Source organism: Glarea lozoyensis (genome assembly GCF_000409485.1).
Source record: "Glarea lozoyensis ATCC 20868 chromosome Unknown GLAREA1, whole genome shotgun sequence".
NCBI classification, from domain to species: Eukaryota; Fungi; Ascomycota; class Leotiomycetes; order Helotiales; family Helotiaceae; genus Glarea; species Glarea lozoyensis.
Genome location: NW_007360983.1, coordinates 1054708 through 1081010, shown reverse-complemented (window position 1 = coordinate 1081010; position 26303 = coordinate 1054708). Strand labels below are relative to the sequence as shown.

Genomic DNA, 26303 nt, shown 5'->3' with positions numbered 1-26303 from the left:
CCACCGATCTTCAAGCACCGACTAGCCAAAGAGCACTCAACAAAGCTTCAGGCAGACACAGTATTTCTGACTGTTTTTATAAAGTCTAGGTTTGGTTTATTGTCACCGTCTGCCCATTTGTATTCGCTAATCAAAATACAGAGGGTTGTTGGGTCAATCGCCCGCCATCACTTAAGAACACCGAACCACTACAATAAGCACCTGCTTTGCTAGCAAGTGTCAAAACTAATCCGGCAATCTCTTCTGGCTTACCCATTCTTCCCATAGGAGAGATGAAGCTCGGTGCATTGTCGGTGGTTATGTTCAGAGCTTTCATGGCCGGCGCTACCATGTCAGACTCGTAGACTAGATTGGAGTTATTAAATATGGTCTTGAGTTTTGGGGAAATATTCAAAGACAGTGACGGGAAGGTCCGAATAAGGGTGGTAACACTTACAACCTGGAGCTAACACGTTACATCTAATGCCATTTGGTGCCAAATAAAACGCCAGACTTTTGATCAGATGCGTCTCTGCAGCTTTGCTGACACTATAACCCAAACCACTCAATGGATTCTTATTGAAGCCTTGTGCACTTCCAGTGGCTATGATCTGGGAACTCCAAGAAATGTTCTGCGCTTTATTGCCCAAATCTAGGAGATCAAGGAATGCCATGCACGTATACAGGGTTGCGGTAACATGAACATCCATCTGTTGTGTGTATGCTTCCCAAGGTTGATTGAGGAAACATTCCGATATGGCAGGAATGCAGCTTTGGGGTGTTATTCCTTGAGTCATTTGGCCGGGGGTGACAAGGCCGGCGTTGGCTATCAAAAGATTTATGTAGCCTATGTCTTTTTTGATTGCGGAAGCGGCGCGGATAAGATCATCTTTCTTGGTAATGTCACACTGCAAGGATATGATGTTTCCGTGTTTCTGCCAAGTATCAGATATGATCGGTCTGCTAGGGCGTGGGGTCAAAATTGACCGATTGCTTTGCAGCGTTTTCTAGCTTGAGGATATCACGGCCTAGAATGAAGACCTTTGCAGCACCATTTGCTTCTAGTGCTTTGGCCATGATCAGTCCCAGACCTAGCAATGCCTCAGTTAGTGATTTCTCAAACAGGACGAAGAAACGGTGTTGAAGGGTTGTTTACTAACCACTACCACCCCCAGTTATCACGACCACCAACCCCTTCACGCTGAACAGTTGAGATATATCCATTTTAAAAGTTGTGATGATTAGTACTGGAAGTCAATGTAATTCACGTATGGCGATGAGACGACTAATATATATAATGGATCTCAGAAACTAATCCGGCCTCCGTTACCAACTTACCACTAACCTTGACAGGCTTCATTGAAGTATATCCCTAGACTCATAAGGGCCTCAGGGGTATCTAGCCATGATGACTGAGAAGTTACTTTTTGTTAGCGCTCACAAAGGTAAGCTCGCTAAGGGGAAATTTCAATTATAGCAATCTGGTGGCCAGCCCAGATTAAGAGGGCCTAGAATTCTACATCGCCGTACGACACAAGAATAAATTTTACATTTCCTGGACCAGGAAAAGTACATTCAGGAAGAAAGTAATCCTGCTTCTGACAGTAAAACTTCTTCCATAACTAATCGCTGGTGAGGTTACGACACATTACAGTAAGCGAGGATGACAAGAACCCGAGTCTACCGGCAAGGCGGAACTGATTCGGCTCATACTTCGTACCAGAATGGGTACTGGATACTAATCAGCAATCAAGACAGATGATAACAGGTACTCTCGGGTGACCCGATCTCCTCTTTTTGTTATTCAGCCGTCGTTCGAATTGTTAACCTAATTGAGAAGGTTCTTCTGCCATAACAGCACTGGAGTCGCCTCATCTCGTGGTAAACAAGAATATTTGTAGGGGCAGTACACTCTATCAGCTAGATTAAAGAGGTGAAATTTCCCAAAAAGTCTTCGAGAACGTCTCACTGCCAGTGAGCGTCAACCCTTGACGTCTTTGCCCGCTTATTGACCGGACAAGAGAAGCAAGGTTATTGGCCGTTCTCTCTCTGATAGGCAAGACTCACGAGTTCCAGGGGTGGGCATAACAAGTGGGTAGTTCAGAAACGACACTTGGTAGGTCAGCTTGACAGAATGTTTTAAATTTCATTAAGTGCTTCAGTAAAATAAGACCATTGTCAACTCTACAACCAACCACTTTTGGAATCTTATATAGACCTCGAAAGTTCCCTACTATGAATTTATGATCGAGAACTTTCGGTTTCGACGATATTGAACGCAGATTCTCTTAACAAGACACAACAATAAACGAGATATGTGATATTCCATGTACCCAAGTGATACTTTGCAATAACGCTTCCTGGGCCACAGCAAAGGCACGGTGCTCAATCTCATTCGAAATGGACCAGCTTCGATAGTGTTGGACAAAAAAATCACTGAGTGAGCCAAAACAGTTGACAAAATATGAGATATTTCGTCAACCGAAGGGGCTCGATCTCGTCTTTCCGCTGTCGAATGATAGTTTTCTTGTCAGGAAGCATGACTCCCATGTCGTCTGAAACGGATCGACTTGGAAGATATTGGACGAAGAAAATGCCGAATGTGTCAAAATTATAGACGCAATGGAGATAATTCGTCTATCGAAGTGGCTCACTGTCGTCTTCGGCTGTCGAATGATAAATATTTTGCCAGTAAGAAGGCACGATTCTCTATCTCATTCGAACCGGACCAACTTCGATAGTGTCAGACGAAGAGATTGATGAATGTGCCAAAATGATACACGAAATAGAGATATTTCGTCTATCGGAGTGGCTTATTATTGTGTTTCTCCTGATAGTTCCCGGAAATGCACAATACTCGTCTAGCTCGACTCGTTTCGATGTCGAAGACCTTGGACAGACAAATTGCTGAATGTGCCAAAACAATGGTCAACGACTTGACTACCACGAGACGAGTAAATGTGATAATAATCCAAATGAAATGGACTCCGATAGTCATACTGCCGGCTATGTTCATAGAGAATCCTATTTTTCACGGTCTGCTTGATCTTTCTCCGACAGCAAGTGGAGTTGACGAGCTTTGGAACGTTCAAAGCTTGATCTTTATGTTGATAAGACCGGGATTCAAGCGTTTGAATAGCCACGATATTGATTTATGTGGTCGAGTTCTCATTCCAGCAGTGTTCCATCGGGATGGCTTTTGCATTTCACAATGATTGGTCGCCGTCAGCTGCTCAGCGGCATTCTCCCGCATCGGTTCGCTCTCATCGCAAATCAGATTAGCTCCAGTAAGAAGCTGAAAGCTTCTAAACGCCACAGAAACGGAATATAATATCAGACTCGCAGTGGACAAGATAAGTGGCAGTAAATTCGATATTTCTTCCATCAAGTTGACAAATTATCGTACATTCCGTCTATTGTTTTCAAGAGCTACGAGTTTATTTTTTGGAGGGGTTACTTACCCGCTCTAAACTATAGTCCAAGTTGACAGACTTATCCTGCGCGAGGGAGGGCTCCGGTAAATGATTCGAAAGCGGGACGTCCCATTCAACCCATCCTTGATTTCTCCAATGCTAAAGTTGAGAACGACTTCAATGCAGGAGCAGTAAACATCAACTATCTGCAGTTTTCAAGTACATTTCGCTTAAGAGTACTCAGATACCTCTGGCAAGAAAAGTCTCCAAACAGTGCGCATGCTCAGTTGCGCTGAAGAGTGTTGTGATTGAAAAGTGTCATGGGCACCAATCTCTAAAGGCCTGTACTAATTCTATCGAGTCGAGAAGGTCAGCCATGACATTTAATTGACCTCTTACGGTCAGGTTCTTACCATACTGAGTTTAAAAGGTTCATCAGCAGTTTCGGTCTTTGGTGCGTCTTAGCCAGCTGAATAGATAGGCTTAAGTATACCCTGGTAGAGAACACAACCCAAAGATACCGTCTTCAAGACATGAGTGACATGACTGAATGAGGTAGAGACTCTCTTGAAATGATACATCGGTCGGGAACTAATCCGAACAGCCAGTCATTCCATTCGATGTTCTACTACCACATATTCCCTATTTGCATAGGAAGACTTTTATAGATTGATGTCTTCCATCTCCTACAACCTAAGGGCTCCAGCTGTTCAGGTGACTTTCGGAGGACTGGGTTGAATCATAACAGAAACCTGATTTGTAGACGTTGTTCATCGGGCTGAATTAGAGACTGTGCAGTGTAGCTCGAAGACAGGGTGCGAAAAGCATCGTGCCGAACCAAGGGGCCAAGTGATACTGAGCAAGGACGAAATATCAAAAGGCTTCCTACTCCAAAATTGATGTGCTACCTATCCCATCCACGTTGTTGTCATATACATCTGTTATATTTACAAGTGTGTGCTGTACTATCTTGGCCTATGTTTTCGAATCTTTCTTCTTCCGGCCGCCTGATAGTATGGAATCGACGAATAACCAAGGTACTGAGACTGCAATGAAAAGTACACTGCTAACAAAAAACAGATTTGCCAGAGTGCTCCGTCCAATCTCTTCTTCGAGCCCACCTCCCGCTGTAGGATCTCCCATTGATCTCCGTCTGGCCCGCAGCCGCCTGCTGTGGTTTTCGTGCGTACGCAAATGCTCCCTCCAATCGAAATGCGGTACATCTTCGCCATGTATTTGCCCGCCAGGGCTTTGACCAGGACCCATACCTCCTACACCAGATGTCGCGCTACCTGGTTCTGAAGGATTTGTAGCAGAGCTATCCTGCGCTGCTTGCCGTTTGTTTGAATGTTCGCCCCATCCTCCGCTACGGTAGAAGGATGGTGGTGGTCCGCGAAATTGTGTTCTCCTTCGACTCAGACCGCTAGCGGGTCGTCCCCCAGCCGGGCCAGAAGAACTATAGGAGCCGCGCGGCGTCTGAGAAGCGGAAGCCTGAGAGGGTAGCAGATCTCGGTCATATTCCCGTCGTTTCGCGGGGGTGCCCAGAATGGTATACGCCTCGGAAATACGCACGAAACGTTTTGCAGCGTTGGGGTCGTCGGGATGGAGATCTGGGTGGTGGGCTTTCGAGAGAGCATAAAAGGACCTGTTTGGAGGGTAAGCCAGGAATCGAGGGCGAATCAGTAGAAGGCTTTTGAAAATTCTAGTTGGTGCTTCAAAAAGCCTCAATTGACAGAAGAATTTACCTACTTCTTCACCTCCGCAGGGGTTGCACTTGTCGGTACTTGCAAGGTCTCATAATGATTAGGTTGACTCCAGAGTTTTGCGCTGCTGTGAAAGAGTCTTCCTCCGCGCGGCGTGAAAGGAGAGGGCAACAGACGAGGTGGCATTCCTCATCACGAACATATAATTGTTGTTCTGGCAATTAAGGTATGCATTACAGAAGGGATGCTGAGGAAACAATCAACTCAAACTCGATGCCGTCACTCGCCATATGGGATCCACATTAGAAGCTAGCCCAGTTTCGGCAAGTAAAATAATAGTGGGTCGCCAATTCGAAGACCCCGCGGCCCTGCGAATGAAACAGCAAAAGACAGAAATTTTGGAGAGTCGCTCTCAAGATTTAAAATCTCACAAATACGAGTACTGGGGACAAATTACAGAACCCAGCTCTGTGCTCGCAACCATGGCCGCACAAGCAGCAGACGCCCTGAAGAATCTAAAAGGTATATTTGCACAGTCACCCCACCATGATCATGAATATTGACTGTAACATAGTGAAGGACCCGGAAGCTGTCATGGCTTCGGCAGCTGCGGCCAAGTCGAATGGCAATGGGAATACTGTCGAAGCAGAAGACTCGGATGATGAAGAGGATGAAAAGGCCACTGGTGAGGGCGGTAACGACGGAGCAGCAAAGAAGAAGAGGAAGCGGAAGAGGAAGCCAAAGAAGGCTGGTGGAGCAGTACCTACAAAGCAATCATCTCCGCCACGAGTCCTAATGTCAAGTTTGTTTCCCAGCGGCGAATATCCTGCCGGTGAGGAAGTGGAATATCGGGATGAGAATTTATACCGAACCACGAATGAGGAGAAGCGGCATCTCGACCGAATGAATAACGACTTTTTGCAAGAATATCGCCAAGGAGCTGAGATTCATAGACAAGTGCGACAATACGCTGCCCAGAACATCAAGCCAGGTCAAAGCCTGACGGAGATTGCAGAAGGTATCGAGGACAGCGTGCGTGCACTAAGTGGTCATCCTGGATTGGAGGAAGGTGATAACATAAAGGGAGGCATTGCCTTTCCAACCGGCGTCAACCTGGATCACATTGCAGCACATTACAGCCCTAATGCTGGAAACAAAACACTTCTGTCAAAAGATAACGTTATGAAGGTTGATTTCGGTGTGCATATCAACGGAAGGATTGTGGATAGCGCATTTACAATGTCTTTCGATCCTATGTACGACAATCTGCTCGAGGCGGTCAAACAAGCCACAAATACGGGCATTAGAGAAGCTGGTATTGATGTGAGGCTAGGAGATATCGGGGCTGCGATACAGGAGACCATGGAGAGCTACGAGTGCGAGATTAACGGAGAGACATTTCCAGTAAAGTGCATTCGAAATCTGAATGGTCATGATATCCGGCAATGGCAAATCCACGGTGGGAAGAGTGTCCCTATCGTGAAAAGCAACGACCAAACGAAAATGGAAGAGGGAGAGGTATTTGCAATCGAGACTTTTGGCAGTACTGGAAACGGATACGTCCGCGATGATGTAGGACCTATTTTCCCGATGCTTAGACTTTGGCTAACATGATTCAACAGTATGAAACTTCTCATTATGCAAAACGGCAAGATGCACCAAATGTTCCGCTCAGAATTGCCTCTGCAAGCAAGCTTCTCAATGTCATTAACAAAAATTTCGGGACCTTACCGTTTTGCAGACGATATCTTGATCGGTTGGGCCAAGAAAAATACTTGCTTGGACTGAATAACCTAGTATCAAGTGGTATTGTAGAAGCTTATCCGCCACTTGTCGATAAGAAAGGCTCCTATACGGCGCAATTTGAACATGTGAGGGCTGATTCTAATTCCAAGGACTTATCACATTGCTGACACATCTTAGACCATTGTACTCAGACCCACCGTAAAGGAGGTTATTAGTCGCGGTGACGACTACTGAGTTATTTTCACCCGTACAAAAATCATGTCATGAAGGCAAGTGATTATGGGAACCTCTAAGTAAAAAGTCTGGCGTTGAACCTACTGGTCTTGGATCCAAAAACTACTATGAATGATTATGTATCATATCTTTGGGTTTCTCCTTTTTCAACTGGCTACACAACTGAGGACTTGGAGCGATATCCTACCCCTTACCACGTATCTAGGGATCAAAAAAGACTACATGAGCAGCAAATCGATTTTCTCGTCGTCAATTTAGGCCCATGATTCATAGTTGTTTTTAACAGGTTTCAGAGACATTCTTTTCTCACCCCGTGAGAGCAAGATAGGTGTCAGTTAGTGCTTGAGAAATAGTCGTTGAATTTGAGACTCTTAGTGTGAAACATCTGTCAACAGACCAAAATTGAACATTTGTTTTACTGTTCCAAACGTCTGCCTTATATCGCGCATAGAACACCGTTAGAGGGGTTTGGTATTTCCTGCTTTTAAATAAAGAACACCCGAAGTTTTTCGCAGACTTATATAGAACTGAACATGACAGGGGATAAGACAAACTGGATGTCTGTTGAGTCTTGACATTTACTCAAAGGCCTTGATACAAAATATTAGGACGTCTCCAATGAGTACAGCGGTAAACCGTTTGTTTAGGAATTTCCTTTTGTTTCAATCGTCCCCCATGTCGTTTTCCTCTAACAGTATGAAAATTGAAGCATACCGGTTAACTACCTTCTTTTACGCCGTCTCAAGACGCGCCTAACGAGATGACAATTTGTATTACGCTAATTGAGCGGTGAGGATTCGACACGTCTTCGATGTAGGGTCATGAAATAATTCTAGTGTGATGGTTTCATTTTCATGTGGTGCGCCTTGCCACAAATCAATGCAAGGTCAGTCGGCTGCTTTGGTATAGGAGAATACAAGTGGTGGATGAGAGAATAGTTGTCTCAAGAAGTTGAGAGCAGTCCCAAAGAACTACTCGTAGTCTCTTCGGAGAAACGCAAGAACCACTTTCATGATGCTTATAATATCTACAGGATGTTATTCCGCGGTTGGACATACGATGACAACCGAGCTGCATCTCATCTTCGACCGCCACAAAATCGATTCGCAGAAGCTTACAGGTCACACCTCGTTCATCTTACATTTGATGCACTTTCAGGAAGGACAGAACTACCGTTGATTAGCTGAAAGATGAGGTAAGCTCCAGCTGTTTGGTGTGAAAACTCGCTTAATTAATATCTTCATGTACTAATGGTACCACGCGGTTGACTTGGCAGGTACCCGAAAGCTTCAGAATGACCTTTGTTGATTTCTGAAGTCGGCATGTATTTAAGACGAGCCAAGCCATTACAGAACACATGAGTTATGCGCCAGCCACTTCGTCCCGAAGAGAGCTGAGAAAAGTCAGGCGGTGATGACCTCGACAGATTCCGTGATGGAATCGGACTGTTACTGCAGAAGGTGTCGTCGGCGACTAAGAGACGGCGAGAGAGAACTCGTCTTGCACAGAAATTGCCTTTTCTAGTAACTGGTAACCGGACTTTGCTCTCCGTAAGGAGCTTCTCAAATGCGAGAAGCGATGTTGGATTCTATAAAAAGGCCAGAAGTACCTTCTCTAATGAATTCAACTATCATATCAACTCACCATTCTCCTGATTCACAGGCTAGAAGTTCCTCTGCGAATTCTGCTTCAAAGACCATTAACACCCGCAAAATGCAATTCCAAATCTCGACTATCGCTCTTCTCGCGGCGACCTTGGTCCCAAGAATTGTCGCTGTGCCGACGGCAGACTTCCCTTCGAACGGAACGTTGACCGAATCCACTGCCGTTCGTCAGTACTGCGTTCTGAACTATCATTACTGTGGCTGGAATCTTATCGAGAACCACTGTATGTTTGAATTTTAAATTACTACCACTTCCCTGTTGCTTTGGGTTATCTCAAGCATCGTTCTCGTGGCTAACACGTCCTTCAAAGTGGAGGATTACCGATCCAGAATCAGTAGCAAACTGTGCAGCAAATTCGGAAAATGTGATCCCGGGGATAAGGATATCTGGAACAGTCTGTGGAACTGCGGAGCAGACCTCGAGTTTTTAGGCTTCTGTGGCGGGGATTACTCCTGTGTTGATGGGGGTGCAGCCAGTGACTATTGCAGAGCTTAAATCATTTGTTCAGCAGAGTAGCTCTTGACGAGTGCTGGAGGGCAGCTAGATCTTCATTATGAAATTCGAGATGGAGAAAGTTATGAGGATATGTCGATTTGGTGTGTAGTTGGTGGAGTGCAAGAGCTCTGGAATAATTTCTTAAACTGGTTGGCCAACCTTGTCATTCCTTTTATCTAGTCAGTGTTTGTTATCTTATCAAAGTTCAAAGGATAGAAAGATACGTCATTCTTCATGTTTTCAAAAGGTGAATGAGGTTTCAACGGATAAACTTGCGAGGCCAAAAGCTGCTCTTGTCATAATCAAACAAGCAGGGTCATAATTAAACCGTAATATGCAATGTCTATCTCCGGCGACAACACGCAAGTTCGAGAAGTGGTTTTAGCTCAGCCCATTTTCTGACCTAGTCAAAGCGATGGATAAAATACAAAATATTGTGTCTACTAACATGGCTTACTATCTTGTGTGGAAACAAACCTCCAAGTTCAAACTCCAGGCGGGCCTTCCTTGAATTGGACATGTTGTGAGTTAAGCCCGAATATTAAACTATAATTGTCGAGTTGAGCCCAAAGGATGGAAGAGCTATGAGACATTTGGTCTCTCTATCGAGGTGGATCATTGTCATCTCTCGGCTGGCAGCTGTCTGGTCAGTTGGAGCGCGTAATGCTCCATATCGCTCAGTGTTCCACACACCAAAACACAAGAAGGATATTTTGCACGCTACAGCTGTTTGTGATAAAATCGTTTTGATGAAAATCAAAATTTGCTTATTTATTGAAGGCAATAGAGTAAATAAATCTAATTGAGTAAATACCGTGTTCCGACTGCAACATATTCAACCACCACAAGAGACAGTGAGCTAAAAATTATACATGAGAAGATAGAGACTGCTGAGAAAAAGGTCTGAAATTAATTCAAGGATTCCAAATTCCATGGAAACCGCTTGGCAGGGTTGAGCACCTACTGAAGAAAGTCCAAAAGGGGCGAAGGTGGAGTTATCATTTAAGCGAGCCTACTCAGCCGAGAGACTTGCTTATCTTGTGAAAGAGTAGACAATATGTCTTGTCGCTGCAAACCCTGAGAAGGGTCTCCCCAAGCCAAGCAGTAATTTTTAGCTCTCTAGAATTATCCAATATGTCACACGAACCGCAAAAGTACGGGTGGGAGTATGTTTAAGAGGGAACTCTTACCCTCCGACAAGGAGGGCCGTAGGCTCTATTTAAGGGGGTGCTTAGCTAAGCGAGACCCCTGAGACTACAAATACACGTACCCTGCATGTGCTGCGACACAATAAGTAATGAAATCGACCAGTTTCAGATACAGAATTTGGAGCAGTCGCGACCGGCAGACTGCCAAACAATTAGATTTATGACTATTAGCAGCCAGTATCCTAAGGGGAACGCTCGAGACTATTGATGAACATTTCTGTATTAAGTTACATATTACACCAGTTCATTGCAAAAATAACGGGGGGCGGGACACCATTAAAGGATAATGATGCTTAGAAAACCACTTTCTGACACTCTATTCTCAATGAGTATGTTTACCCATTTCAATAGACGATTCACAAACAACTAGAGTCAGCAGAGTCTTCTGGGCATAGTTTCTTAATTCTGCCGTAAAAAGGTGTCCCGTCAGACTTGCAACGCACTGGTGTACCTACCATGATTAGGGTTTTGACTCAAATCATACCTTCGCTAGTGATGGTCCAACCCCATTAAAAGAAGCTGGTGGTGAGCCATTTACGAGAAACGATGGCTTTTAACCTCTTTCCAGACTCTGCATAAGAGAGTGTAGGGCGTGATTGCTGAAGGAAAGTACATTGAGGTGGAGATTCTTGGCAAAGTCTTCAAAATGTGCCGTAAGGCTCAACATGGCCTCGGAGGTATACACGAGCATCAACTCAAATTCTATTAGACAGCTAGGCGGAAATGTCATCCACAGGTTCTCTGTAAGTCGTCCATGCTTCTACTCAGACGCCTGAAGAATCTTCCTTCCTGTCGATTGAAAATGCGAAACTCCTGACATGTAAAGCAGTAATGATATTCTGAATGCGCCACCAATTTAGGCCTTCTTATCGTTGATCATGTTGTTATGAATGCCAATCGCCCTAATGAGTTGTAAGCATCAGTTTAACGCAGTGTTGTTAGTGTACTTACCGGCCAGAAGGGTCGACTGCGTCTGTCCAAGCAGGCACCCAACGTTTCACAGTTGAAGCTGCAGCTGGACCTGGGAAATGCTCCTCAAATATCATTCGATACCAGTACCTGGTTTTCTATTAGCAATATACGAAGCTTCCGGCAAAGATACTCACGCTTCCTTGGTTTTTGGAATGTCATCCTTCCACTCTGGTTTTGGGTTCTTCATCATCTCATCAGAAACATGAAGCTCAGCTTGCTCAATAAGTGCATCTCTCCAAGAGTATCCAATACCATCGGACAAAGCTTCCTTCACATGGAGTGTTGATTAGTTTTCGGAAGTGTAGGCGGAAGGTTAGGGAGTACGGATTATTACCTTTTGTCTCCAAAGAATGTGTGCAGGAAGGTAAGGATCTTCTGGTGTATCAAATGCCTTTCGTAGGATATACTTCTCAATTCTCTCTGGGGTGTGGAGTTTTTCCGATGGATCAACTGACATACTAACCTCGAGAAACTGAAAACCCAATTAGCAGCCGTTCCACAAAATGACTCCAAAACATGATGGATAGGTTACCTCTTTATCGAGGAATGGAACTCTAGCCTCAACGCCCCACTTATATCTATTAGCGCTTGTACAATGGCCAGGGAGCGGGTACTTACCGCCATAGTCGATTTGTTGGCACGCAAGTTGTCGGCAAGATAAAGATTCTTGACTTTGGTGACAGTTTCTGCGTGTAGTTCGCTTGCACTTGGCGCTCCGTGGAAATATAGGTAGCCAGCCATTATCTCATCGCTTCCTTTAGATTGTTAGCATCCGGATTACAACAAATCTAAGAGAACTAACCCTCTCCACTCAGGACCATCTTGACGCCCATGGCCTTGATCTTCCTTGACAGCAAAAACATAGGGGTAGATGCTCTAATGGTTGTGACATCGTAACTTTCGATATGAAGGATAACATCCGAGAGAGCATTCAAACCATCCTCAACCGTGAAGGTCATATCGTGGTGTTTTGTGCCGAGAAACTTGGCCACCTCCTTCGCAGCCTTCGAGTCTGGGGAATCTTTCAGCCCAATTGAAAAGGAGTTGAGTTGAGGAAGATATGTGAGAGTAGAGAGCTCGTCATCATCGTCAATACCGACGAGGCCTTCGCCGTGGTCCTCGTCTAGCTGTTTTCCTGGCTCTGCATTTGCTGCCAGTGCAGCTTTCTTGAGCCTGTTGGTTTCCCGGGCCGCAATCGCAGCGATTAAACTCGAGTCCAAACCTCCTGACAACAACACACCGTATGGGACCTCGGCCATCAATCGCTTGCGAACCGACTTTTCTAAAGTCTCGCGGAGCTTTTTGTAATCGACCGGGTTGGATGGTACGTTGGCTGGATCCCACCACGAAGGCTCAAAATATCTCGTCCTCTGGTCGGTTTTCGAGTCATACACGTATCCCGGAGGGAAAGCCTCAATTTTGTCGCACACCGAATGTAAACACTTCAACTCTGAAGCGAAGAAAGTGGCCCCCGGCATCTTGCTCGACCATCCTTGATAGAAACTTGTAATTCCCACGGGATCGCGTGCCGCGATAGTTCGGTCTTGTTCCTTGTCATAAAGCACAAATGAGAACATGCCATCGAGGTGTTTTGGCGCATCGATACCATATTGCATATACTATTTCACATCAATTCCATTTCTCTACTTATCACCGAATCTCTTACAAGTGGTATGATGACTTCGCAATCGGAATGGGTCTTGAAATGGTAGGTGGTCTTGAGACCCTTTCGGATCAACCTATGGTTGTAAATTTCGCCATTGACCGCAAGAGCAATGGTATCGTCCTGGTTGGTGATTGGCTGAGCACCGCTATCGACTCCAACGATGCTCAATCGCTCATGAGCAAGGACTGTTAAGTTGTTAGTCGCATTCGGGTCCAAATTATGATTCCAGGACACATACTTGTGCGGTTAGCAACGTAACTGCCTGACCAATCTGGACCACGATGGCGACACTGCTTCACCATCTTCAACGCCGTAGGCTTGAATGCCTTTGCGTCTGGAACATGGTGGCAACCAACAATTCCACACATGCTGGTGGTCTGTTAAAATAGTAGGCTTCGGGGTGTTTTCTGGTACCAATTGGCTTGCGAGAGAGGCGGATGGTCCAGAGGTGTTTTGATGAGTTGTTTTGAGGAGCGAAAGTTTGTTTTGCCCTTCTAGTGAGGTCTTAGTATGTTGTTATATCCTGAAATTGAGAAGTTTGTGACTCAAAATATTTGGTGGGGTCTAGGCCGACACCGGGCGACGATAAGAGGTTTGATAATGGTTTTGGGTGTCAAGGTATAACATACGATAAGCAGACCGCAACAATGACTCTCTTCCAGAACTCCTGTAGAACATGGCCAAAAACCCTGATAGGAATGGTTCATACTAAAATACAAATGTGTAGCTCTCTCCTTCAAGCTCGTTGCAATTGTTGCATCGGAGCTGGTGGAGCTCATGAAGAACTGGCCAGAGTGAACAACTCCGTAGAGCGATCAGGAGTTTTGAAGCGAGCAGTTGCCACAGGTTTCTTGGCTAAAAAATGTGATAGAGATACGGATATTTTGACAAGATAACGCGTTTGGTAAATATGAATCTGGCAATCAAGTTGGAAAATGACATGTTATCGAGTCCAGTCCAATACCTTTAAGTCATCTCAAACTAAAATTAAGATTGGCCCTGGATAGGTATTTAGCCGGGTTGCAAACCAATAATTGAGCTCGCGTGCTCACGCGCAATACAGTCTGATTTGCGATACATTTTCTGCTAATTTTCGTGTTATCATTCATCGTAGCTAATCTGTCGTAGCTTGATTCCCTATCCATTCCACGCAATTCATAAAATCCCATGCTTGCAATTCCACTCTTAACGCCGATGCCATCCTTCCCAACCATATCTAGGTATGCAAGCACCTCTGACTTGTCTATGGCGCTGGATTTTCGCGAACAATCTTCTTTACTTTGGTCTCATACGCTGCTCGATCCTTCTTGAAAAGGTTGTAGGCCTCTGCCTGGGCGGGGGATTCAGGATTTGGGTCGTCAAGAAGGTCCTGAACACCGAGAAGAATTTGCTTGATCGTGATGGCTGGTTTCCAACCCTCCTCTTCGTTCAGTATCGAAAGACAGACTGTGCCGGACGGATAAACATTGGGGTGGAAAAGCGGTGGTGTGAATTTGCCTGTGTGGTTGCCTCGTTAATATTCACAGCCCAGCCAAGGTGTGATGGACACAACTTACATTTTGGAGGCTTTGTGGGATACTCTGTGGTGATATTAGATTGAGTCAGTCAACGTATAGAGAAAGAAACATACCATCAGGAAAAGTGACATTCATCTTGAAAAGTCCCCCCTCCCATAATGTCTTCTCCTTGCCGGGTATGCCACATTCCCATACCTTAAGATCGAGCACGCCCTGCGCATTTCTCTGCGGTTTTGCGAAAAATCCAAATGGGTGATCCTTCCGCCATTGCTTCCTCTCTTCCTGTAAACGGTTTTGGCACAGCGCCATGATTGATCTGTGGTGTCTTGTTATCCGGTTGAGGCTTGATGGATGAGAAGCGCCAGGGAATCGATCTGGGCTTGCGCAAGTAATTAAGAGAGCAAGCAGAACCGTTGCAGCTTCTTGGCGAGCTAAATATGGGAGACTTGAAGACGACGACTTTTGAAGGTGAAGGTGAGAGCGTGGTGGTGAATTCGGAGGTGGGAAGAAGTAGGCTACTTTTTGTGCTCTGGGGGCGCTGCAAACATGTTGGAAGCCTCGAATGTTTGGAGCTTGAGGTTCCAGTCGCTGCGACAGAAGCGAGAGGGAGGGGCTAAATTGCAAGGATTAATCCTCACTATGTACCTCGGCGATCCTGCATGTAATACTGCATATTTCGTAAAATCCTCCTCTCATTGTCGAAAAACTGCACAATATTTCTTTCTAGTTGCTAGTGGAAAATAAAGCCACTTGTTTGATTGTCAAACTTGTATCCAATTCAGAAGCTGACAGCTGCCCCACATCCGTTGGCGGTGCGGATCATCCCCGCCCAGTTGCTGCTGTCACAAGCCGATAACTTCAAACTTCGTTTTGTTCCCCAACACTATTTATCATGGAGCAAAAACCTGGGGATTTAGAGGGTCTTGTAGAGACTTCTACCAAGATTCTCCAGACTGAAAATGGTCAAGCTGCAGCCACGGTTCCTGCCACGACAGTTGAATCCGATGTACCTACCCCGCCAGAAGAGTTCCCGGACCCAGAAGAAGATGACCTGGATGATTTGGATGGTATATCTTTTGAATTCATTTTCTTTCCCATGCTAATGCCTTCAAGATATGTTAGATGAGTTCATTCCGCCAAAATCGGAATCCAAAGCTCCTACAACTGGAAAGCCATCAATACCGACAACCGAACCCACGGACGCGACGAATGGCCTTACAGATGCACAGTTTGCGGAACAACTGGAGTCAAGTATGGCCCAATTATTACAGGGCTTAGACAGTGATCCAGATATGGCGGCACAATTCCAAGATATGATGAAGCAATTTGGCGACTTAGGGTCTACTGAACCAAGCCAAGCAACAAATCCTCTCCCTGCTTCTGAACCTGCAGCAAAATCAAAAAGTACTGGATCGAAAGCCGGAGCGTCGACTACCCCAAACGTTGGTGGAGAAGAGTCGTTTCAGGAAACGATCAAAAAGACTATGGAGCGCATGCGTGAGTCTGGAGATCAGGCTACGGCAGCGGCGAATACAGAGTCGGGTGATGATATGTTAGCGGAGATTATGAAAGCCATGCAATCATCAGGCCTCGATGGCGCCGAAGGCAGTGAAGAAGACTTTTCCAAAATGCTGCTGGGCATGATGGAGCAATTGACAAACAAGGAGATCTTATACGAGCCAATGAAAGAGTTGGACGACAAATACCCAGACTGGATAGACAAGAATGCTGGTAAAGTAGACGAGGCGGATATGAAGCGTTATAAAGAGCAGCAAGTATATGTACGAGAAATCACGGCGAGATTTGAGAGAAAAGGGTACAGTGATGATAATGCTGCGGATCGTGAGTATATTGTAGAGAGAATGCAAAAGGTAAGCTCCCTTTTGAATATAGTACAATGCAACCGCTGATCACGTTCCCTAGATGCAAGCAGCAGGCTCACCACCCCCCGATCTTGTTGGCGATATGGCTGCAGCACAAGAAGCCTTCGGTGCGCCCGAAGAAGGTTGCCCTCAGCAGTAATAAAGACTTGTGAAACCCCAGTTCCTTCGCTTTTACATGAAAATGAGATCTATGATGATCTTAACAAAATAATTGCCCTGTCCAGAACGCCAATGTCCCTCAGGAGAATCAGACAGTACCCCGAAACGCCGTCGCTAATTAATACAAAACTTTCCATGATTTTTTCCGCCCGAATAATGACACCCAACGGCTCAGTGGCCTAGCTCAGATCCATCATCTCCTGGTCTTGATTTTGGAGATATCCCAGAGGCTCTTGTTGCTGGCCGTGACATGGTTGACTTGATGTCCGAATCTCCTCCTTCGCAACGTCCATGAATATGTCGTCGTACTCATCATCGCTCCCGTACGAGGTTTGTGCATCTAAGGTGCTTGTCTGTTCGGGATTAAAATCATATTCTCCCCATTGATTGAGCCCATGTTGTTCGGGCAGTATTTCTGCAAGGCGAGCCTCCAACTCCGCCGCTTCATTGATGGCAACTTCATCGGCCATCAATTGCTCCGCATCCGTGACCAGAGCAGGTTCCATGATGGAATCCATTTCATCCTCGATCGGAACCTCGACGCTGTTCATACCACCCTCTAGCCTTCTGGTGCGTTCCCGTTCTTCACCGATCCACAAGACGCGCATCATTTCTTCTCCACCTTTCCTGTCCTGCCATTTCTTGTCTTCCCGGGACTCTCTCATATTCTTGAGGAACAATTTTCGTCGTGTCTCTCGCGCATCTGTATCTTTTTTGAGGAGTGGATTTGCCTTTGTCGCTCTGTTCGCAAAAGAACTTTCTTTCCGCTTACTGGGTGGTGGCGAAGGCAACGAGATGTGGGAAATATTATGCCGCCTTATCGTATCAGATTTCGCTGGAGGCGTAGGTGAAGACATGAAGTTGTCTTCAGAATGGTATTGCCTAGTTGGTGAAGAATTCGCATCGCGGGGACTTAATGGAGTTGGAGTTGGTGAGCTTCTTAATGGCGAGGAAGACAGTGGGGAAGGAACCACTGGAGAGAATTGGTAGGAGTGTGTCTGTGAGAAATGATGTCCTGATGAAGGAGGCAGCATGCTAAACATTTTGGAGTTGTGCAGTTGTTGTTGGAGAATCTTTTACGTTGGCATATGGCGGAGGGTATAGCTCGAGGATAATTAACCTTAAGCTTGTCGCGTTCGCCGACCCGCAACGCGACCATCGCGAACCCTTGTAGATTAAAGCGGAGGTCGGTTAACACCTATATCCGATTGATGGTGCTGCATTTCACATCGTACAGTAACCGAATGCGAAGAAATGTTTCCTGTGCACTCATGTTCAGGGCACATATCGATTCATGTTTACAACGTATAATGTGTATTGTGATAGCATGCGACTTTTCTCAAGATTAGGTTCGGTATTTTGGCTTCTACCTGGTTGCCTCACGGTGGACGAGACGAGACGAGACGATACAACACCTCCTTACCTTTCCATTATTGACCTGAGATTTCAAGTAAACCTTTGGATCAATATATTCACTGAATTTAATAGACGAAATAACCGATACTGCGTCAAGATAGTCGAATAATTAAGCTTGCCTCAGCTGAAGTTCAGCTCGGTCCGTCCCACTCTCACTTCGCTTTCTCTCCAAACAACCTCAATAACCTGATCCTAAATCTATTCTTAACAATACGTCTCCCATTCTTTCCTTATTAAAAGGTAGTCTCGTTACCATTCCTTCGACTCACAAAACAGATGCGTCTTCTCGGGGTCGATACTCTCCAGCTCCATGAATCTTTTGAACGAAAGATTCCGCCCTACGCAATCTTCTCACACCAAAGAAGATGGCGAGGTATCTTTACAGCAACTTTTGTTAGATGATGGCAGAGATCGAGCTGGATTTCCGAAAATTCCGAACATCTGCGCTCAAGCTATCAAAGACGGCTGGGCCTAGGTTCCATACTGCACACCTTTGTGTCAACAACACTTATTTCAGCAGTGGGTAGATACTGCTGAACTCTCTGAGGCCATGAACTCTATGTGCATGTGGTATCAAAGGGCTGAAGTTTGTTATGCATATGTGTCCGATGTAAACAACAACTCTAGATATGGGAGCGTCAGCGACTTTACGTCCTTTCGGTTGAATAAGTGCTTGTCGCGTAGATAGACACTTCAAAAGCTTCTTGCCCCAGAATTTATTGAATTTTAAGCTCAGGACTGGACGGAAATCGGGACGAAGTCAAGTATGCACGATCTAGTGCAACAAATTTCTCGTGTCAAAGAAAACAAGCAAACGGGACAATGTGTGGCTGAGAAGATGTCTTGGGCTTCTCGTCACGACACATAGGATCGAAGATCAAGCTTACTGCTTAATGGGTATTTTTGGTATCAACATGCCTTTGCCTTATGGTGAGGAGAAAGTTTCTTCAGGTTGAAATCCGACTATGAGCACAGACTGGTGACGAGTCTATTGTTGCTAGGGAAAGAGAACAGCCTCTCATTACGATAAATTCCACTCGCTTCTGGCCTCCCTCATGTTGCTGCAGCCTAGTATCAAATGAAACGCCAGCGTTTGCCTATCGGCAGGTTTCATCCTCCTAGGCAACTAGCTTCATCTCCGAGTCCGCTTCGAGCTTTCTCTGATACGGAGGATTTTTCACTCTCCGCGGCAGCCTGGTTCAATAGCGAAATGATCCAGGTAAATCGGTCCAGAGAAGGACGCTTCCCGAAAACTCTCGTCGTGCAGATAATGGCCGCGAAGGATTGATAGATGCCATCACTTTGAGCAATCGAAGGGACGATATGGACTTCAGCCTCGACAACCACCCAGGGAATTGCCTACATTACAATTGCTCACGATTGAAGAGGAAAGCGGAAACATTGTATGTCCACTGTATTGTCAGCCAATTCCACCAGTTATAGCGGGGAACAAAGACCTACTAATCTACGATTTTATGCACTTCAAGTTAGTCAAAAAGAGTTTGATAGCTAGCGGAGAGCGCCTCAATTAGAAATCCTAGATTCGGCGGCTTGGTTCGGGGGAGGCAGAAGTAGTAAGATAAGAGTTGACCCAGAGACAATTACAAGCTCACTTCCCTCGCTCCTTGGGGTCGATGGAACTTGATCAGAACCTGAAAGACTACTGCTTTCCTAGCCAGGAGTTCTCTTTGCCTCTCCAGTCTCATTATGTACGATGCTTTTTCGAACTCAATTGCCGCAACCTCTTCGTTCAAGGGCACTCTCGCGATGACATACTTTATTCAAAAGTCATAAAGTTTACTGGTATTTGGTCCCACGGATTGTTGGGGAGCTATGTATGCTGTTAAAAGCTTCACCGACAATCACAAATCTTTGCTTGTCTTGTTTTACGAGTATAAAATTGGTGCATGGCAGGATTTTGGTTCCGATTTTGTCACGCTAACAGGTCAGATGGTTCCCGAGGGACAAACATTGAAATGAACGACTGGTGGGACAAAAGCTTGTATGGAAACTAGTCTCATTTGCCAGACGGAGGGATAATATCTGGTCTCACTAAACTCCTCGAGGAAACCAGCGACAGAATCTCGTGGGCTTTGCGCGATGGAATAGTTGGATGGCCTGTGCAAAGAAGACCTTGTATCGAGAAGTATCATTCTTCAAGATAAAGTCACTACTGTTGAACAGTGTCATCATATGGATGCTCAGCATTCGAATTCGCATGTTCATCGGAATCTAGCTAAGTTCTCATTGCTTCTTATCTTCTGATTGAAGTTGCAAGCCACAGAAACACCGAGCGGATATAAGGAAGGTCCTTGTGCTCTGGTAGAGTCCATCGGAATGAGCAATTACCCAGCTAATTCTCGGGGTGTTGACCTTCATTCGTTTGTCGTGATGATCAACGCTGGGTTTTCTTCCGGGTGGCTTGATGATCGTATAACGGGATGAAAAAGAAACGAAAGACGAGGAAATTTGGCATAGCGGACTTTAACATATGTAATTCCACAGGCACGTACTTTTATTCACAAATTCGATCTGAGGACCCCACAGACGTCCCACGTCCTGAAAACGATCGACGAAATACCTGACATTTTGCTAACTGGATTGAAGACTCATCGCTTCTTAATAGCCACTCGGACAGTCCCCTAGGAGAGTGGCTTGCGGAGATCAGAATAAGTGTCAGCCACCTGCCTACTAAGTAAGCTTGGACTGAATAAATCGACTTCGAATGGAGCTTAAGATGCGTCGTTTACTTAAAATAAGTGACGAAATATGATAGATTGTGTCAAGTTGATCCACTAAATTTGATCTTTCGTTAACTTAATCAAAGAACTATTGTGGTTCCACTGCCATTCATTTCGAGAGTGGACCTCGGGAGGTTTGCCAAGGTGTCGCTTAAGGTAAGCGAATCTCTCCCCTGAAAATTGGAGTAAATCTTTGTCGGGTTGATGTTCGATCTTGACAGGAAAAACCTCATGGATGTTGCCCCTCTACTTATTCTATAAATTTCCTGACATTGATGTACAAGGGTAAGGCCAAACTCTTCGCAATAGCATAAAACGAAGGGAAATCCAGCTAAAGCGATAGAATTCTTCTATGCACAACGAAGAACAGTCTGTGAAGCAACCCCCAAAGCGAAAATATGACCCCTCGACACTCTATACACTGCATAGAGAATAATTACCTAGTTTACGATCCACAGCCCCACCATCTATGTGTTCGTCAAACGTTCAGATCGTTTTCCTTCTTCACCATAATTTTCTTGTTTGGCATTGAGACCGACTTCCCGCCCTTCAGCGCACAAATATGCTGCAAAAGCAGTGCCATGTGACCCTTCAAGAATTCGAGCTTAATGCGGCATTCTTCTACCACAACGCGCCACTCCTCGACCTCAATGCGACGTTCCTCTCTGAGAGCAGCTGCATCTTCTGCAATCACTCGTAATTGCTCTTTATGAGAAGCGTCACTGTCTACCAACGCGCGCACACTCTCCCTAAGGGAGGTAAAAGTAACTGCGGCAGCGGTATCTTCTTGTGCTTTACGCTCTTTGAGCTCTTTTGATTCTGTGTATGGGAAGTGGGTGGCTTGCCATAGTAGACTTAGTGGATACGCTCAGAATATACTTGAGCCTATAATAACTTACACGGCCCCGAGCCAGAACAGATCAGCTTCTTTGGTGGTTTTCCCTTCGTCCAGGCGCCATCGGCATTTCTCTTTCTCTTGGAATTCTTGATTCGGCCCGGGTCTTTTATGTCCATTGACCGCTTGAGGTACTCGTTTGAACCTAGGGATGTGTTAGTCTTGCATTTCTTTTCACACTATGTAGGGGATGCTGTGGTAGGCGCTCAAGAGTTTAGAATTTGAAAGCGAAGGCAAACCTTTTTCTAAAATCTAACTGAGCACTGAGCCAGCTATGGAGGGGCCTGAAAGAAACATGTAAAACAAACGACGTTGCCCAATAAAGAAGGCTTAGAAGATATCTAAAGGAGCAAGCAATGTTTACTTACAATTCGGTTTCTTGTGGCCAAGCTGCCAGCAATTATGACAACGGTCGCTGGAATTCGAGGGAGCAGGACTCTTTGTTTTCGGAGCAGCAATCACAATGAAAAAAGAATTTGGAGGAAGGGAGATGAAGGTGCTAGCAGCACCGAACGTGGCGGAGAAAGGAGGGTTTTGGAGGCAGTCAGAGGAACCCGCAGTATCGGACATGGTGAAGAGACTTGAGAGGTTTGGGATGTCGGTAGAAGTGGCCAAGGTGGTAGAAGTGATGGTAGTGATGGCTACTGTTGCTTCTATTGATTCTGCTGCGGTGACACGGGAGTTGTGAAAGAAACAGGAGAAGATTGAATTTGAAGACGGAGGTTTCTATCGCTACATCACATAATCTAAGCTAACTTCACCTCTGATCAGGTTAGCATGAGATGTGGCATCTCTGACTGTCGAAGGTGATGTTCATGTTCAGTTTCGTGGGGGTGGGTGTTGTCTGAAAATAATTTCTGTTCCGCCCTATCTTTTCTGTAATATCAAGCGAGCAAGCCCGTTCGTGAAGTACATATCACATCTGAATTTTGCAGCACCTGGCCTTGTACGAGAAAGCCAACATACCTGAGCTTTAACGATTTACGGATCCTCCTACCGTGATAATTGTTGGAGCCAATTCGTCGGCAGGGTTTCGCCATTTACTTTCCTCACCTTCAATGTAAAGTTTGGTACCGATTACGGAATGTATTAAACAGTAATCCCTTTCGTTTCAGCGTCAGAAGGAGCGAAAATACAAGATTCACACCACACTGATGATATTTTTGAACTGTGTGGTTATGTAGTACAGGACTTTGTCTACTTGAAATCAATATGCTCTTACTGGCTTTCTGTGGATCCAGCATATATGCCAATTCACACAGGGTATTAATACAAACACTAGTGCCGTCCTGAGTGTGTCGTTTTTACGAGTGAATTTCCATACATCGAATAGAAATTATTGCGGTCTACCTGGCCTCAGTTGTTAACCGGCAACAGGTTGGAGGAATGGAGAATATATCATCAGAGATGTAGTTGCCGACTACCTTCATGAAACTGGATCCGTTCGTTGATAAATTATTGAAAAGGCGCCTGGTTCTGTATGTGGTTCCGACGGACATAAAACAATTCATAATATTTGTGAAATTCTGTTGCACAGGTCTCGTTTCTCCAGCAATATACATCCGGCCTAACATATAAGGCTTCAACCAGGCCGAAGGGTCACCGGAACAAATCGCGACTTTTTTGGCATCCCGACTTCTCCTGAATCCATCAACAAATCTCTCAATTCCTTACCTCATAACCCGTCAATATGTCTGTCCCAGCTTTCACCGATATCGCCAAGTCCTCAAACGACGTAAGTACTATATCCTCACGTTCTTTGGGTACTCAATTGCAACAGTCTGGGTAAACATGTCAAATCCGCATATAACTAACTGTTCTTTATAGTTGCTCAACAAAGACTTCTACCACTTGTCTGCCGCGGCACTTGAGGTCAAGAGCAATACCCCCAACAATGTTGCATTCAAAGTCACCGGAAAGAGCACACATGAGAGAGCTACAAGTGGACTGGTATGAATACTCAGCGATATCTTTGCTGTCCGCAAAAGCTGATGAAGAATTCTTTCAACCCGAATAGTTAGAAGCAAAGTACACAGATAAACCAACCGGTACCACATCCCTCCATATGCTGTCAATGCAGATGAGAACAAGCTTTTCCAAAAAGAAAGGCTTTGATTTCTTTATCAATCTCTCGCCGATGACTGGCAAAGCACAAATGCTAATATTCTATCGCACTTCAGGCCTCACCGTTACACAGACATGGAATACTGCCAACGCTCTCGACACCAAGATTGAACTCAAGGATGCTCTCGTCAAGGGTCTCAAGGCAGAGGTCTTCGGCACCTTCCTCCCAGAGAAATCTGCCAAGGGCGCAAAATTCAACTTGCACTTCCAGCAATCCAACTTCCACGGTCGTGCATTTTTCGACCTTCTCAAGGGACCAACTGCGAGCGTCGATGCTGTTATTGGACAAGACGGTTTCCTTGCTGGTGCCGCTGCTGGATACGACGTCCAGAAGGCTGCTATCACCAACTACAGCGCTGCTATCGGATATACCAACCCTCTATACACCGCTTCCGTTACTGCTACCAACAACTTGAGCGTCTTCTCTGCCGCTTATTACCACAAGGTTAACTCGCAAGTTGAGGCTGGTGCTAAAGCCACATACGACTCAAAGAGCGGCGGACCAGTTGGACTCGAGGTTGCCAGCAAGTACAGACTTGACCCAGTCTCATTCGCCAAGGTAATTGAGACTACTCCCCTGAAGAATTTGACAGGAATAATCATAGCTAATCTTTCTTTTCTGTAGGTCAAGATCAACGACCGCGGTGTCGCCGCCCTCGCATACAATGTCCTCCTCCGTCCCGGTGTCACCCTCGGCCTCGGTGCTTCCCTCGATACCCAGAAGCTGGATCAAGCTACCCACAAAATTGGTACTTCTTTCACTTTCGACTCATAGATTTGTTAAGACACGCGTGCTGGTACGATAGAACAGAAGTTAGTTGCATGGTTGTGAGATGGTGAGCATGATGGCTTGTATGTAGTATAATCAGATTGCGCTGCGAAAATTTCCTTTTGAGATACCTAGGCCTATCCTACCAAGGACAATGATAATTTTTTCGCTCCTTTCTTATGATGTTCTCAAGATTTTGAAAGAAGGCCTTGAGCTTATTGCAACTTTACGATGGATATCATAAACAGAGATCGAGGTAACATGAGAAAATCCTTCCCTTCAAAGAAGACCCAGCTTTACAGGCTGGTCCGACAACATAATTTGCTCCCGGTTCGACTTTTCCATCAAACGCCTAGCAAGCAGAAATAAAAGCGCAAAATCGTAATACTATCCTTCAATCTTTCCAGCCTTGACCACAAACCCCTCCAGCGCAGCTATCGCAGCCCACAATCTGTTCTCGGCTTCAGGGAAGACCAAACTCCTATTCCCATAGAACACAGCATCATCAACCTCCTCTTGATGTCTGGGTAGGCAATGCATGAACTTCCATCCTTTCTTTGCACCACCCTTTTTGGCAAGCTCCTCAGTGATCTGGTATCCAGCGAATGCCTTCAATCTCTTAGCTGATTCTTCTTCCTGGCCCATAGAAATCCAGGTATCCGTCACCAGGATATCAGCATCCTTGATTGCCTCCTCCGGCACAGTCGTTTCGGTCAACAATGACCTAGACAAAGGCGCAGAAGAGTTGATCAAATCCTTCATGTGTGATGGTATCTCGTAACCCTTTGGGCTAGCAACCGCAATCTCGACCCCCAGTTTCTGACATGCAATCGCCAAATCGAATAAGACATTATTGGCATCACCCACCCACGCAACCTTCAAGCCTTCAACTCCCAACTTCTTCCCTTCTTTATTTCCAAACGCTTCATGGATAGTGAGGAAATCGGCAATCGTCTGCAATGGATGGAAATCGTTCGATAATGCGTTGATGACTGGAACGGAAGAGTGTTTGGCAAGATCTGCTACTTCGGAGTGATGTCCTACACGTGCTACCATTGCTGAAACCATTGAAGATATCACAACCGACGTATCGTAGAGTGACTCATTGACACCCAATTGTATATCGCTGCTTCCCAGAAACATTGGGTGACCGCCCATACTGACAACTGCCGCCTCTGTAGAGACACGCGTTCGGGTGCTTCGTTTGGAGAACATCATCGCTACGGTCTTGTCCAACAACGCATTTTTGAGTGCTGGCGGTGTAGTTCCAGCTTTGAGGGCAGCTTTGTGAGAGGAGGCATTTCGGACTAAGGTTGTGAATTCGGAAGCAGAAAGATCTGCGATGGTGAGGAGGTGACGAGGTTTGGAGGAAGGAGTAGAATAGCTTCGTTTTTGGAGAGCTCGCCCGGCGGGACGAAGGGTGGAAGGACGCATTTCGGTGGCGTTGGGGTGTGTAGTCGCTCAATTGAAATCGATTTTGAGCAGAACTTAATTTTGAAATAAGCTGTTAATTTGAGAAATAGAAGCGACTGAACAAACTCTTCAAAAATGCAGGATTTATCTTCCGCATGTGAGTCAAAAAATAATCTGCAACAGCTGCATGAGTCTCGAAAATGCTGGATAGTGGCGCATTTCCCCACACTTCGCGCTTGGCGAATGATAGAGTTTGGGTTGGAGTCCTTCTATCTGCGAGCTATGGAGACAGACAACTGATCGGA

General features: G+C 45.5%; 11 protein-coding genes across 11 annotated transcripts; 4 read left to right on the top strand and 7 right to left on the bottom strand.

Annotated features, from left to right (window-relative positions):
- Nucleotides 1–130: 130 nt before the first annotated feature.
- Nucleotides 131–1203, bottom strand: GLAREA_09012 (NAD(P)-binding Rossmann-fold containing protein; the record flags this gene model as incomplete). Its single annotated transcript, XM_008077973.1, has 4 exons — nt 131–345; nt 437–914; nt 967–1070; nt 1140–1203. 4 exons carry the CDS (start codon nt 1201–1203, stop codon nt 131–133), a joined length of 861 nt encoding a protein of 286 aa, XP_008076164.1.
- A 3164-nt stretch (nt 1204–4367) lies between these two features.
- Nucleotides 4368–5281, bottom strand: GLAREA_09011 (Chaperone J-domain-containing protein; the record flags this gene model as incomplete). The annotated part of the gene is made up of 2 exons (XM_008077972.1): nt 4368–5037; nt 5142–5281. The coding sequence occupies 2 exons, from the start codon at nt 5279–5281 to the stop codon at nt 4368–4370; spliced, it is 810 nt and encodes a 269-aa protein (XP_008076163.1).
- A 296-nt stretch (nt 5282–5577) lies between these two features.
- On the top strand, nt 5578–7075 carry GLAREA_09010 (Creatinase/aminopeptidase; the record flags this gene model as incomplete). Its single annotated transcript, XM_008077971.1, has 4 exons — nt 5578–5617; nt 5670–6667; nt 6718–6966; nt 7019–7075. The coding sequence occupies 4 exons, from the start codon at nt 5578–5580 to the stop codon at nt 7073–7075; spliced, it is 1344 nt and encodes a 447-aa protein (XP_008076162.1).
- Nucleotides 7076–8788: 1713 nt separating this feature from the next.
- On the top strand, nt 8789–9235 carry GLAREA_09009 (uncharacterized protein; the record flags this gene model as incomplete). The annotated part of the gene is made up of 2 exons (XM_008077970.1): nt 8789–8963; nt 9051–9235. The coding sequence occupies 2 exons, from the start codon at nt 8789–8791 to the stop codon at nt 9233–9235; spliced, it is 360 nt and encodes a 119-aa protein (XP_008076161.1).
- A 2064-nt stretch (nt 9236–11299) lies between these two features.
- On the bottom strand, nt 11300–13449 carry GLAREA_09008 (Adenine nucleotide alpha hydrolases-like protein; the record flags this gene model as incomplete). Its single annotated transcript, XM_008077969.1, has 9 exons — nt 11300–11345; nt 11395–11502; nt 11550–11683; nt 11750–11887; nt 11948–11986; nt 12034–12170; nt 12218–13034; nt 13082–13266; nt 13320–13449. The coding sequence occupies 9 exons, from the start codon at nt 13447–13449 to the stop codon at nt 11300–11302; spliced, it is 1734 nt and encodes a 577-aa protein (XP_008076160.1).
- Nucleotides 13450–14324: 875 nt separating this feature from the next.
- Nucleotides 14325–14907, bottom strand: GLAREA_09007 (UBC-like protein; the record flags this gene model as incomplete). Its single annotated transcript, XM_008077968.1, has 3 exons — nt 14325–14578; nt 14638–14661; nt 14712–14907. The coding sequence occupies 3 exons, from the start codon at nt 14905–14907 to the stop codon at nt 14325–14327; spliced, it is 474 nt and encodes a 157-aa protein (XP_008076159.1).
- Nucleotides 14908–15490: 583 nt separating this feature from the next.
- GLAREA_09006 (uncharacterized protein) lies at nt 15491–16620 on the top strand (the record flags this gene model as incomplete). Its single annotated transcript, XM_008077967.1, has 3 exons — nt 15491–15665; nt 15721–16469; nt 16522–16620. The coding sequence occupies 3 exons, from the start codon at nt 15491–15493 to the stop codon at nt 16618–16620; spliced, it is 1023 nt and encodes a 340-aa protein (XP_008076158.1).
- A 199-nt stretch (nt 16621–16819) lies between these two features.
- Nucleotides 16820–17683, bottom strand: GLAREA_09005 (uncharacterized protein; the record flags this gene model as incomplete). The annotated part of the gene is made up of 1 exon (XM_008077966.1): nt 16820–17683. The coding sequence occupies one exon, from the start codon at nt 17681–17683 to the stop codon at nt 16820–16822; it is 864 nt and encodes a 287-aa protein (XP_008076157.1).
- Nucleotides 17684–21275: 3592 nt separating this feature from the next.
- GLAREA_09004 (uncharacterized protein) lies at nt 21276–22262 on the bottom strand (the record flags this gene model as incomplete). The annotated part of the gene is made up of 3 exons (XM_008077965.1): nt 21276–21637; nt 21697–21837; nt 22061–22262. 3 exons carry the CDS (start codon nt 22260–22262, stop codon nt 21276–21278), a joined length of 705 nt encoding a protein of 234 aa, XP_008076156.1.
- A 1120-nt stretch (nt 22263–23382) lies between these two features.
- GLAREA_09003 (outer mitochondrial membrane protein porin) lies at nt 23383–24591 on the top strand (the record flags this gene model as incomplete). The annotated part of the gene is made up of 4 exons (XM_008077964.1): nt 23383–23427; nt 23520–23642; nt 23710–24375; nt 24442–24591. The coding sequence occupies 4 exons, from the start codon at nt 23383–23385 to the stop codon at nt 24589–24591; spliced, it is 984 nt and encodes a 327-aa protein (XP_008076155.1).
- Nucleotides 24592–24972: 381 nt separating this feature from the next.
- Nucleotides 24973–26019, bottom strand: GLAREA_09002 (Aspartate/ornithine carbamoyltransferase; the record flags this gene model as incomplete). Its single annotated transcript, XM_008077963.1, has 1 exon — nt 24973–26019. The coding sequence occupies one exon, from the start codon at nt 26017–26019 to the stop codon at nt 24973–24975; it is 1047 nt and encodes a 348-aa protein (XP_008076154.1).
- Between the last annotated feature and the right edge of the window lie 284 nt (nt 26020–26303).